The sequence below is a fragment of the Acinonyx jubatus genome, chromosome D1, assembly GCF_027475565.1.
Source record: "Acinonyx jubatus isolate Ajub_Pintada_27869175 chromosome D1, VMU_Ajub_asm_v1.0, whole genome shotgun sequence".
Taxonomy (NCBI): domain Eukaryota; kingdom Metazoa; phylum Chordata; class Mammalia; order Carnivora; family Felidae; genus Acinonyx; species Acinonyx jubatus.
The window spans coordinates 55,606,532-55,619,258 of record NC_069390.1 but is presented as its reverse complement, the minus strand read 5'-3'; the positions used below and the strand labels follow the sequence as shown (position 1 = coordinate 55,619,258).

Genomic DNA, 12,727 nt, shown 5'->3' with positions numbered 1-12,727 from the left:
CATCTGAAAATTGCAGGAATGACAGGCCACCTCTCAGAATGTCATGAAGTTTGAGGTACTAAATCACGCTAGGTAGGGCTTCCCCTGGGCTTTTTGGAGTTTGGAGATTATGGTTATGGTGAACATGTGTGCCTTTCTCTCCTACACAGACCAGGAACCTCCTGAAGAAGTGCCAGGTCTGATGCCTGTATCTGGGAGCCCAACCTGCGGTCCAGGGCAGTGAAGGCCCTGGTAACTCTTAATTAATCAACGTGAACAGTATCCACACACTGTGAACTGATGAAGGACAGTGCCCACCTCCTCAGACTGGACTCCACCTTCCAAAGCCATGGTTCTTCTTTTGGCTGCAATCTTCTTATCTGTAAAATGGGGGAAGGAGGTGATTCAGGAGTTCCTCTAAGCCTCCTTCTACTTGACTTGAGGCTACAAATGTCTGTCTAGCACACACTGGACCACAGCACCCTCTGGTGGCTAATATGAAAACAGCTTCCCCAAAGGCAAACTGGCAAATGACTGAGGACCAACCAAATCTACTGTGTTTTTTTTTTAACTGATTTTATTTTTAAGTAATCTCTTCACCCAAAGTGGGGCTCAAACCCACAACCCCATGACCAAGAGTCATGCGCTCCACTGACTGAGCCAGCCAGGCGCCCCTACTGCTTGCTTTTTATAGAGAGGAAAATCCAGGCACAGCAAGAGGCAGTGATGGCTCAATCTTCCTCATTGAGTTAGAAGCAGAGCCAACCACCTGACTGAGAGGAGACAACTAAACATAGCCCATGGTCATGGAATGTAGAGGTTATAAACCCAACTTCAGAGGTAGGCAAGCCCGACATGGGGCTCATTCAAATCCTGGCTCCCCTACTTGTACGCTGTTCAACCCAAAGCATATCACTGGCCTTTTCTGGGTCTATGTTCTTATCAGTAAAACATGTCATAGGCCTGATATACAGTAGGTGCTTAATAAATGCCATGCCATGCTGTTGTATCCTACACGTAATGCCTCCATTCGTCCCTTCAGGCGAGATTTTGGGGAAGCACAAGTGTCTTACGGGGTTCCCTGGTGAGGTAAGTCTGGCTTCTTGATACTTACCTCCCAACTGGCATATCCACATTTACTGGTGCCCAGAGAGAACTCGCAACTTAAAGCTAATGGACCTGAAAGACAAAGCCTTTGAGACAGTGAGTCAGATCATCCCCCTTCCTATAATAGGTGGGAAAACTGAAGCTAAGGAAAAGATATGAAGTCCTGTAAATGTACACAGAGGGTGACAGAGGTTTGAGGCCAGAAGGTTCAAATCCCAGCTCTGCTACATGTGAGCCGTGGGGCTTTAGGCTCATTACTGAACTCCTGGGCCTTGGTTTCCCCATCTGTAAAATGGAGTAATAGAGTACCTGCCTCATAGGGTTGTTATGAAGATCAGTGCCTGGCACAGGGCAAGTGTTAGCTATTCTTGATGTGAATATACCTGCTAAGTCAAGTTATGAGATTTTTATTTTTTTTAATTATTATTCTTTTTTTTTTTTTTAATTTTGAGAGAGACAGAGCAGGGGAGGGGCAGAGAGAGGGAGAAAGAGAGAGAATCTCAAGCAGGCTCTGAATTGTCAGCACAGAGCCCGACATGGGGCTCAATCCTACGAACTGCAAGATCATGACCTGAGCCAAAATCAAGAGTCGTATGCTTAACTGACTGAGCCATCCAGGCCCCCAAGTTGTAAGATTTTTAAAAGTTAAGCTAGAGCAAAACGTAACTACCCAAACTAATTTCTACCAACTTAAAATTTGATTCTGATGAAAATATTTTCCCCAGAGTCTGGGCAAATGCAAAATGAGGTTTGGATTCTCTAGTCTGTATCCCACATGCCATATTATCTTTAATTATGAAAAATTCTTTGTGGGGCTTCAGCCCATGTGCTAGGAGTGCCGGGTGCCCAGTTAGCCAGTTAGGCACGGGGGAAGCCACAGGAAGAAGCACAGGAGGACCCCCATTGTAGCCAGGAAGCCAAGATTAGTACAAGCAAGAGAAAGCTCATTTACCCATCTCTTCATTCATTTGTTCAGGCTATTCTTTCCTTTATGCATTCATTCTCCTGTTTTCACCTGCCAGGCATTTAATGCATACTTACTTACTGCCTGCTGGATGCATGGGGGCACAGTACATAGATGTCGATGCACATAGATAGATAGAGATATAGAAATTATTTATACACATACACATACACGTACACGTACATATACATATGCTAGTCTGCATGGGGAGACCAGTGTAAGCCACAGGATAGAAGAGACTTTTCAGAAGAGAACGAAGGATGGAGCATGACCCAGGTGGTTGAGGAGGAATTCCCTGGGTGGAGAGGGGTGTGAGGATCTCTGGGTGTCCCCAGGTGGGGAGGAAAGTAGAGCAGGCAGAGCTTGAGAGGAGAGCAGCCTTCTAGGGCAGGGCCATGGTGAAGAGGAAGAAACGGGTAGAAGGAACAGTGCTGTGCCTCTGAACTCTCTTTTGGGAGGCCTATTGTCCTCAGACACCACCCCGAGGGAAAGCCCTCGCCTCAGGTGACTGGAGGCTCCAGATATTTCCTGCTCTCCACTCCCTGGTCCTCTTGGAAGGAGGCAGAGGCAGCACAAGGAGATCCAGAGTGAAGCTTCAGGTCTGCTCCAAGAAAGGCAGGCATGCCTGTCACCCTGGCTCCCTCATACACTTTACCCTCTGATGACTATGAGAGGCAGGGGCTGGTCCCAGCGGAGGGCTCCCTTGGCCCCTGCCTCCCAGCAGCTGACACTGTCTCCCTCTAGCTCTCACAGATGTCATTTCTTGGGCCCTGAGCCCTGGGCCAGCTCAGGCCCCAGTGTCTTCCTGGGCTCCGGCCACACTGTCTCTGGTGGGGGGCTTTCTAGCAAGTGGGTCAGATTACATCCTTCCCTGTATTCCTCTGCAGCCTGCCTGCCCAAAGTCACAGTTCCTTGTGTCCAGCCCCATGCCCCCCTCACATTGGCCCATAGCACCAACACTCACATGCAGCCTCCTGTCCCCGAAGCACCTTGGTGGCCTCAAATGCGTTGGAGCAAGGGGGGGGGGGCCAGACATGAGGCTCTCCACTCTCCTGCCCTCAACTCAGGCTGCAACACCTCCAAAGGAGCAGGCGGCTTCCTCTGTTTCCTGGCAGGGCTGTCTCTGACTGAAATAGCCCCTGCGGGGGCCACCCCCTCCCTGCCACCTCTAACACCAAGGTCTGGCGGAAACTGGGCCTCAAGGAGCAAGGAGGCGGAGAAAATGTCTCCTTCCTGGAACCCTTCCCACCCAGCAGAAGGAAGAGGGTGATGAGGGGATAGAAAGGTGGGGGAGAACCAGAGGCTGCTGGTCAAAGGCCAGCCCCACAGCCCCAGCAGCTTCCTTTCTCCTCAGCCCTCTCTCAGTCTTCTCATCTGTCAAATGGGCATGTGGGTAATTAAAGTTTTTGGCTCCCCCTTTAGCTGTAACACCCAGAGTCACCCTGTAGTCACTCACTCCCCCATCCACCCCTCCTTTCTCCATTCAATGGCTCATCCACTGACCTATCCATCCCTCTACATGCTAATCTACTTATGCACTCACTTATTTGGTCACCTTCTCCCTCTCTCCTTCCCTCTCTTCCTTTTCTCCCAAACCATTATTGAACACCTACTGTATGCCCTCAGATCCTCCCACATACCTCCACTTCTCAGGCACTGTCTCCTGCATGGCAGGTCCAGAGCTCACCGGGAGTGACAGGTGTGGGTTGCGGGGATAGAGGTGATGCCCCTGAGAACTCATCTGAGTGAGATTCTCCCTGCCGGTGCCAAGCCCTCTTCCAGCCCCTCCTTACTCCCAAACCAAGACTCAGAGCTGTTAGGATGGACCAGAGGAGGTGAGGTGGCTTCTCATTGTTCCGAGGAGGACAGCTCCAGTAGCAGAGGCAGCATTTGCAGGGATGACTTGGAGGAGGTGGGCTTTGGTTGGGAGAAGCTGGGGCAACGAGAGGGGGACAAGTTCACGCAGGGAGAGAACACTGCCCTGGGTGCTTGAGGCCCAGGTTCTTGTTTACTTTGGCCCCTACCCACAAGCCCCTTCCCCTCTCTGAGCCTCCTTGGCAGAATGTGGTCATAGTGGCCACCAGCATGTTGTGAGGATGAACTGCCAGGGACAGGGAGGACCCTTTTTACCCTGGCAGGTGTGAGCACTGCCCTCACACCCAAACCCATTTTGTAGACAGGGGGATTGAGGAACTGAGTTGGTCCCAAAACTTTGGGTCAAGCTGAGGAAATTCAGGTTTGAACTGCTGAGGAACACTTTGGTCAGTTGTGCAAGGATTGAGCACCTACTGCCTATTCAGGGCTGTGCTAAGAGGTTGCCAGCTGAAAGTGTGGACCTCCTGATCTGATTTTAGTGGTGCTAGAGCTCAGGAGGGCAAGGAGGCCTGGCCTTTAGCCCAGAAACCAGTCCTTTGCTGCATTCCTAGGACAATCTCCAGTGGTCACTCCCGCCACAGTGTCTGTCCCAAGAATGGGAGCAGCCCTGAGGGCTTCCTGGGGGTGTCAGACCCAGTGCAAGGCTTGGGTCAGAGTTCCTGCTACCGGGTTGGGGCCCAGGAGAGCAGGTCTTGGGGGCCATGGGAAGGAGTGACCTGGAATGGCTCCTGGAGAAGGCATGTCTGCTGCTGGGACTTAAAGGGCCAGGAGGACTTGGCCACATGAAGCGTGAAGACAGCACCCTAGGCAGGAGGCACGCAGGCAGGGAATGAGCCTATCCTGTGGGAGAAATGAAGCATAGTGTAGCAGGGGATGAGCTGTGTGAAGAGGGGCCCAGTTGGAGGCCTGAGGGGGCTGGCCCATTTAAAACCTCCAAGACAGAGCCCAAGTGCCCCTGCTCTGCTCCCAAGCCTGCCAGGGCTCCTAAGTCCAGCCTCAGCCCTTCCCCACCAGGCTTTCCAGCCCTGAGGCGTACATCTGTGCTATTTCCTCTGCCCGGGATGCTTTCCAAATAAGCCGTACTTATCCTTCCTGCAGTTTTCATGTCTGTAAAATGAGATTGATTACTGGTGCCTGCCACATAGGCTGTTGTAAGAAATAAACGAAACCATGCAGGTGAGGTGCCCCGGCACACAGTATGGACTCAATCAACATTTGTTAACTGAATGAATCAATTCCAGGCCCAGCCTAAATGCCCCCACTTTGGGCTCCCTCAGCCCGTGGCAGCGTGCACCAATTCCTGGGTCCTCACCACCCGGTGTCATCTCCTAATAGTCTGCCCGCTGCCGGATGTTTTAGCTGCAGCCCTGGGTGGGTGGCAGGTGGTGGCAGTGGTTGTTCTCTCCCTTATACAGATGAAAGAAGTAAGACTCAGGAGAAGTCAACGAGTTTCCCAAGGTGTCCCAGCCAGGTGACATTTCAACACTGTCTTTCTGACTCTACAAACCCCTTATCCATGGTTCCCCTGAAATCCATGCTTAGATGTCCAAGCCAGGAAATTCCCAGAGGATCGTCTCCCCTGCACTGAAGGCTTCTGGCCATGAGATGGTGCCAGCAGACTGCCTGGGCTGGCCAGTCTCAAGCCTTCTGACCGCCGCCCTGGGGTGGGGGCTGTGTGGCAGGTCAGCACACAGCCAGGGCCTCCCTTCTGGGGCTGGCACTGAGCAACCTCAGGACTGGGTTCCCAGCCTCAGTTTCTCCTGACCCACTCCCCAGCCTTTCTCCTATTTGTTAGTCCCATATCCACTCATATCCTGTTCTCAGAGCCTCACCTGATCAATCTGGCTCACGGGAGCTAGTGGTGACATTGGCAGGGGGACGGGGCCAGTGTTCAGCCCTGTTCGTCTGAGGTAGAGGCCCTGGGAGTATTGCCCTGACACCAGGCATCCACCCACCCAGCTCCGTTCCAGGTACACCCTTGGCAGAAACATTGAAGTCCCTCACTCCATAGAGGGGACACACTCTGCCAGTTTCCTTTTGTCAGTTCAGGCAACACATGGGATCGGTTTGTGCCTGCAGCAGAAGCGATTCAGGATAGATGGAAGGAAGAACTGGCAAGGGTTGATGCTCCTTGGGTTGCTTGGATCCTATGGTCTCGGGATACCCTTTTAGCTGACTCTGCAGTTCCCTCCCCATCCCTGCTCCAAGGACCTCAAATCTGGAAGGATGAGGAGGCCAGAGGCAGGAGCTGGAAGACTGAGTCACCACTTGCCAGCCAGCCAGGAACCAGCCCAGACCAGGCTGGATGTGGGAAGAGGCCTCCCAACCTTGGCCTGCCTGCCTGCTGGGAAACAAGGCCTGGAAACCCCCTTGCTTGGTCTCCGGCTTGTGAGTTTAGCAGCAAGGGCACAGGATGAGAAGGGTCAAGACCCAGCTTCCTTCCCCTGAGGAGTCAGACAGACTGGGATCCATCACCAACTCACTGTGTGACCTGGGGTGAGCCACCTACTCTCTCTGAGCCTGAGTCTCCACGTGATAAACAGGGCTAGTCCTGGTGCCTGCCTTACAGGGTCATTACATGCTCTGCCACAGTCACCAATCCAGCCCTGACCCAGCAGCATCCAGCCCGGGGCAGGAGAGCCCCCTGGAGCCTGCCTCAAGCCAGCCTGAGGCCAGGTTCCTGATGGCAGAGCCTCCTGGCATCCAGAGGATGGGGGGCAGGGGCAGTGCCCCCCACTCCAGGTGGAGTTTTGGTCCCACCCGTGATATCAGGCTGGCTGCAAAAGCAGGCAAATCTGGTAGGAAAAGGACACAGGGAGGGCAGGAAACTTGATCTCTTCTCTTTTCTACTTCCCCTTTTCACCTCCTACTCAACAAGAATTAAAGTTGGAACTGAAACAGCCATTTTGAGTGCAAGGAAGGGGAAGCTTCGGGGAATTTGGGAGATGAGGCTGCTTCCTTTAGTCTCTCTCTGGCCTCTACCGGCTGAGCAAAGAGGGAACTTGCATCTCCTGCACCACTACTCTGAGCCAGACCCATCAGTGAGCTCATGTAATCCCCACCACAATCCAGACAGATGTTTTCACTGGGCACTGACTCCGCACCATCACTGTGCAAAATGCCACAGCCCACTTACCCTTCACATTTCCACCTCCACTTTACAGATGAGGAAGCTGAGGCTTGGCAAACTTAGCAAGAGGTTGTCTCTCGGGAATGTGAATGAAGAGGTCAAAAACCATGGTGACCTAGGCAGGCACAGGGCTGAGAAGGCACAGGGCAGCCTCGGGGCTGGGGAACTGGACGGGGCAGCCCCTGACAGAAGGAGAGTCCATGGTGCCAGCTTTCTAAGTCCGTGCCCATGGGCCGCAGCACCTCCCACTGGGGGCTCTGGAAGATCCCAGCACCTTCCAATGTGCCCTCTTCCCTGAAGCTAGTGTGGGAGGGTCTCTGTTCTTTGCCTGGACCCCGAGGCTGTCCCCCCACACACCTTTTTTTTTTTTTTATCTCCCTGTAGAGGTGTGCCGCTCGGATTCCCTTTCAAGCAAGAACATGCTGTTTACCTGCAAGGAGTGCAGCTGGCTGACAGCCTCTATTGGTGACTTTAGGACCCACTCGTCCTCCCAGATAACCAGGCTCCAGTCTTTTGGGGAAGAGATGGCCCGGATCCAGCTATCTGGCCCATCTTGCAGGCAGTCATTATTCTCCTCTGCAATTTCTTTCATCCAATTCCCACACACCCTCTCACGATGAAGGCCCCATCTCCTGTTTTTCTTTTGGAGGATCCCCTTTCCCCTCTTCAAGTCTTGACAATCTGGGGGTGCTGGACCTGTGACCTAGATCTGCCAATGAGAGAAGAGTGGGCTTCTCAGGCCCTATAACTGGCTCAGGGGTGGGTGAGTGACCTCCCCTGGATGCCTCAGAGTCAATTTTGGAGATTTTGCTGGAACATTGGGAAGGAGGCAGATTTTCCCCTGGGTCTGCAAAGCTGGTAGGAAGTGAGCCTGGAGCTTCTAGGGCCAGGTGAACTGTATGCCAGGAACTGTCCTATGCACGGATGATACTACCAGCAGGAAGGAGACCGTGCAAAATAAAGCCAAGGATGGCAGAGCTGAGAACTGGGAACACACGGTTCCTGAGAACAACACTGAGCACCTGGTTCCCGCTATGCCCGAAGCTTTACCTTCCACTGGACTTTTTGACAGCTTGAGCTGATAAATTCCCTTTATGCCTCAGTCCATTTGACCTAGGATTCTGTCACTTAAAATCAGGAGTCCTCCCTATAGACCTGCACTTCCCCCTCCACATGTCTCTTCTCCTCTTTCCACATCCCGTGTTCACAGGGTCAGCCCCAGAACCCTAACATCCTTTCAGGGGAGGCTGGAACTGGCCATGTACCTGAAGGCTACCAGCAGAGGGGCATGTAGGGACTGGGGGGCTGTCAGGTCAAGCCTGATCCCCACGGGGGCTGCCAGGGAAGCCCCCCAATTCATTTCCCATGAGGGAAGCCCCTCCTCCAGCAGCTCCTGGAGTAACCACTGTGTCATTTCAGTAGCTCCTGGGCAAGAGTGTGGAAAGCTAGAAATCCAGCTTCTAGTCCTAGATTCATCACCCACTTGCTGTGTGACCCTGAGGAGGTCACTACACCTCCCCAAGCCTCACCTTGCCGAGCTACTTCGCTGTAGCTGTGTAGTTTCTTGGCCACCAAGCTATGTGCTTTTACTGCAAAATCTCATTTGCTTTTACAACAGCCCTGCACGGTGGGTTGCATTATCCACATTTACAGATGAAGAAATAGGCTTCGAGAAGGCTGGTGGCTTGCCCAAGGTGACATGGTGAGGAGTGGTGAGCCAGGACTAGGACACAGATCTGAATAATGATAAAGGCTGTGCTCAGGAAGAGAGGCAACGTTCCTCTGTGTAAAAACTGAGGCCAGAGAGATTAGGAACTTGCCCAAGGTGCACAGTAAATCTACCATGCCACCTTGCCTCTCAGGAACACAGTGGCCTGAGAGAGGACACAGAAACGGGGGCCAAGAGTCAGGGCAGAAAAGAAGACCAGCCTGATTGTCAATGTCAGTCAGATTCCCTCCCTTCTTTAACTTTGTTAGGAACTGGGGACAAGGTCTGCTTTGCCTTTGCCAACACAGGCTCTAGCTCCCAAGAGGCACTGGGAAATGTTGAAGCCTAGTCTGTAAAGATGAGCCACAAGGCACCGTCCTTGGTGCTGTCTGGCTCAATTAAAAAAAAAAAAAAAAAATCTTTGTTTCGGTTGATGACAGGGAAGGCTGGTCAGGGGGGAATGAAGGTAATGGCTGCATGAGTAGCACCTCTGCACCTACCTGGGCCCCCAGCCTTCAGTTGTCAGGAAGGGCAGACCACCTCCACTCCCTTAGTGTTTGTTGTACGTTATGGTTCTGCCCATTTCACAGATGGACACTGAGGCCCCAAAGGTAGGTGGCTTTGTCCACAAATCTCACAGGTAGGGTCTGGGTATGGAGGAAGTCCAGAGAACCTCTCACCTCCCATGAAAGGCAGCTCCCTTGCCCCGGCCCTGCTCTAACCATCCCCAGCACCTAAGTCCACCTGGCAGAGAGAGGAGACCCAAGTGGACCCCAGAACCCAGTGTGTCAATGACAGGGCTCTGAATTGTAGACTCTCAGGGCCAGAGAGGCCTTAAGGGAATCTGACCCAGAGCTCTCCCCAGCCCCTCAGAGAAGGAGGCTCTCTGAAGCCTCTTTGACAGGACTTGTCTGGCCTCCATTTGCATATTTCCCATGACAGGGAACTCACTCCATCTCTCCTAGGCCGCTACACTCCACCATGAGAAAGCTCTCTGGAAGACGTGCTTCACCACACCAAGCCCTGAGATCTGCTCCTAGTCACTACTTTCCTTCCCCAGTCTGTCCTGCCTCTGGGTTCACAGAGCTCAGCTGCCCCCAAATCCCTGGGCACTGCAGAAGTTGTCCCAGGACTATTCACGAGCTGGTCTTCATTCCCATTGGCCAAATCCAGTGCTCATGTCCAGGCCCAGGAAACCTAGTGATGGAGCTCATAAACCAGACATGAGGCCAGAGAGCCATGACCATTCCCAAATCTGAAGACAAAACCCTCTGCTTGGAGCACAGTCTCTTCTTACCATTTTGGGAAGATAAAACTGAGGTCTCCCCCGCAGCCTTAGAATCTTGCCAAGTGGTCTTCAGTCCTCTAGAATGTCTTCCACCAAACCCCAAATCCTCACCCTCAAATGTCAAGCATGTAGCACTGGGGCCTGATTTGTGCCCAACCTAGTGTGGGAGGAACTGTGCTTTGTAGGTATCTGAGGGGTGACCTGGGATGAGGAAATCAAAGGCAGGGCAACTGCCTGGCTCTGAATGTAATGTGGGAGACACAGGCAGTTCCTGCCGCAGAGTGCATTGTTGTACGTGGCGTGTGTATGAGGAACACAGGACAGACCTCAGCTCCTTCAGGTGGCCACTCAAACATACAGGTTCTAGATGAGGCCTTCCCCTACCACACTAGCTAACATTGTAACCTCCCACCTTACACACACACACACTTCCTACTGCCCTTCTCCACTGTATTTTTCTCCATGGTATTTACCATCTTCTAACCCACTATTTTATTTGTTTGCTATTGTCTGCCTCCTCCCATCAGAACATAAACTCCACCAGGGCAGGTGTTTTTATGTTTTATTCACTACTGCATCTCCAGGGCTTAGGATGGTACCTGACACATAGAAGGTACTCAGTGACAAATTGTTGGATGGATGGATTTCTAGGGGTGACTCAAGAATATCTACACAGAGAGGACTTGGGGTGGAAATCTGATTGGGGGCATATGGAACTAGGCTTGACATTATGCTTGCATTGCAAACTACAGTTTGTACTTAGAGTATGTTTACTGGAGATTAGAGGCTGATAGAGACTTCAAAGCCACCCATTGGGCCGCCTCTATCTGGCTGTGTATATGAGAATCAGGCTGCGAATAGTCCCAGCTGAGAAGGGTGAACGGGACATGGCCTGGTGGTGCTGGGCTGCCTGTCTCTTCCTCCTGCCCTGTGTGAGGTCTTCCCTGGTACTTTCCCCACCACTCCCACACTGGCCCTGTCCCATCCTGCTGTCCTCCCAGAGCCTCTCAGCCTGTAACCATCTCTCCCTTGGCACTGGGGCCTCTAATATGAAGGCCTCCAGAACCCTGGGCTAGCATCTTCCTAGCCCCTCTCCTTTCCCTTGCCAGCCTGGAGCTCTAGTGCAAGACCCGGGGCTCCTGTGAACACAACCAGTCCGTTTGTATCCCTTGTTCTTGGCACCAACAGACACTTAGTCCTGCCCTGTGGGGTTGAGGACGTGACTCAGCAGAGAGCCCTGAGGGCCCTGAGACCCCCACCAACTGGGTCACCACCCCACTTGGCTGAGTCCCCAAACTTCTGCCTGTCTTGAAGCGGTCCCTCTCCCATCTCCTCCAAGCCTCTGCCCCATCTTTCTTGTCAGTCCTATCCTCCACTCCAACAGCCCTCAACTCCTCCTTCAAAGCAAAGTGTACCCTTTCAGAGGGGCCTCCTTCAACTTCCTGGCCACCTAAAGAGCCTTGAATCTGTTCCTGGGTCTCCCCTTTCCCCCTGGACCCCAGGCGGCCTCCTGCAGTGCGGATCCCACCCTCTGCCCAAAGCTTCCGCTCAGCCCACAACACTCCCCATCCTCTGGTCCTCCAGCTGTGCTTCCTCCTTCACAGTCCAGCCTGTCCAAGAGTCCTCTGCCTCCCATCCTCCCACTCTGCCCTCATTTCTCACAGCCCTACAGTCTGCCCAGGGCAGGGCAGACCAGAGCAGGGAGCCTTGGGGCCAGCTCAGGGAAGGGTGGTGGGCACCCTATCTTTCTAGGTGAGGCTGGCGAGATGGGACCATGGGAACCAGTGACCGTTTGATCTCTATCCCAAGGAAAACTCAGAGGTGACCTTGACATGACAGGCCCTGGGGAAAAAACAGGTCGCTGTGAGGTCATTTCAGTTTGACACTCCCCGACCCCTGGTGCAGGGCTGGGGGCAGGGGGGTGGGGAGGGAGCTGTTTCTATAGCTTCCAGGAATAGGCCTGGACTCTGCTGGGAATCTGGGGTGGGGTCCAGGGCGGGAAGTGGCACCTCCAGAACATCTGTTTAGGTGGCAGCTGGGGGATTCCAGTGGGGGGTAAATGAGGGAACTGACACTTCGCAGCACTCACAACATGGGTTTGCGGAAACATCACAGAGTAGTAGGGGCTGTTGATAATGGAGCAGGCAACAGTGGCAGGCAAAAGCTCTCGAAGCTACCCCAGTGACACGCCTGGTCATAGGAGATCCGAGGATCCACTCTGGAACAGGTCTCTGCTCAGAGGTCCGTGGAAAACCCAGATTTCTTCAAACCTGGTTAATTCCAGTTCTCCCATATGGTCCCATACACGACCCCCCCCCAACCTATCCACCCCCCAGTGTAAGTGAACTCCAACTGCCCGTTCCTGGCATCTGCACCCCTGTGCCACACATCACCACTCCCTCTGCAAAGCTTGGCACTTTGAAGGCCTGGTTTCTGTCCTGGCTCTACAGCTCCCAAGCAGTGATTTCACCTCTCTGAGCTTCAGTGTCTTTAATTATAAGGTAGAGACAATAGCACCCACCTCACAGCATTGTTGGGGCTCAACAACGGATCTAGAACAACCAGCCCAGTATCTGGAGCAAGTGGGAATTCACTCAGTGGGGCTTTATTTTTATTACTTATAATTTTATCACAGACCAGCTGAGAAACGGCCTCACTTGCAGCCTTTGCTTATTC

General features: G+C 52.9%; 1 protein-coding gene across 6 annotated transcripts in view; it reads right to left on the bottom strand.

Annotated features, from left to right (window-relative positions):
* The window catches only part of P2RY6 (pyrimidinergic receptor P2Y6), a 42,927-nt gene that overhangs the window by 7,676 nt on the left and 22,524 nt on the right, over positions 1–12,727 (bottom strand). For 2 of the 6 annotated variants that reach the window (XM_053203655.1, XM_027039780.2), the window contains exons 2-3: positions 1,094–1,158; positions 298–359 (exon numbers count right to left, since the gene is read on the bottom strand). Coding sequence is in view for 1 of the 6 variants with exons in the window: in XM_053203653.1 (XP_053059628.1) it covers positions 298–359; positions 3,015–3,086 (134 nt within the window). In the remaining 5 variants the exon portion in view is untranslated. Of the gene's footprint in view, positions 1–297; positions 360–1,093; positions 1,173–3,014; positions 4,722–12,727 lie in introns of those variants that run through there. The other 4 variants (XM_027039781.2, XM_027039782.2, XM_053203654.1 and 1 more) reach the window with 3 other exon arrangements.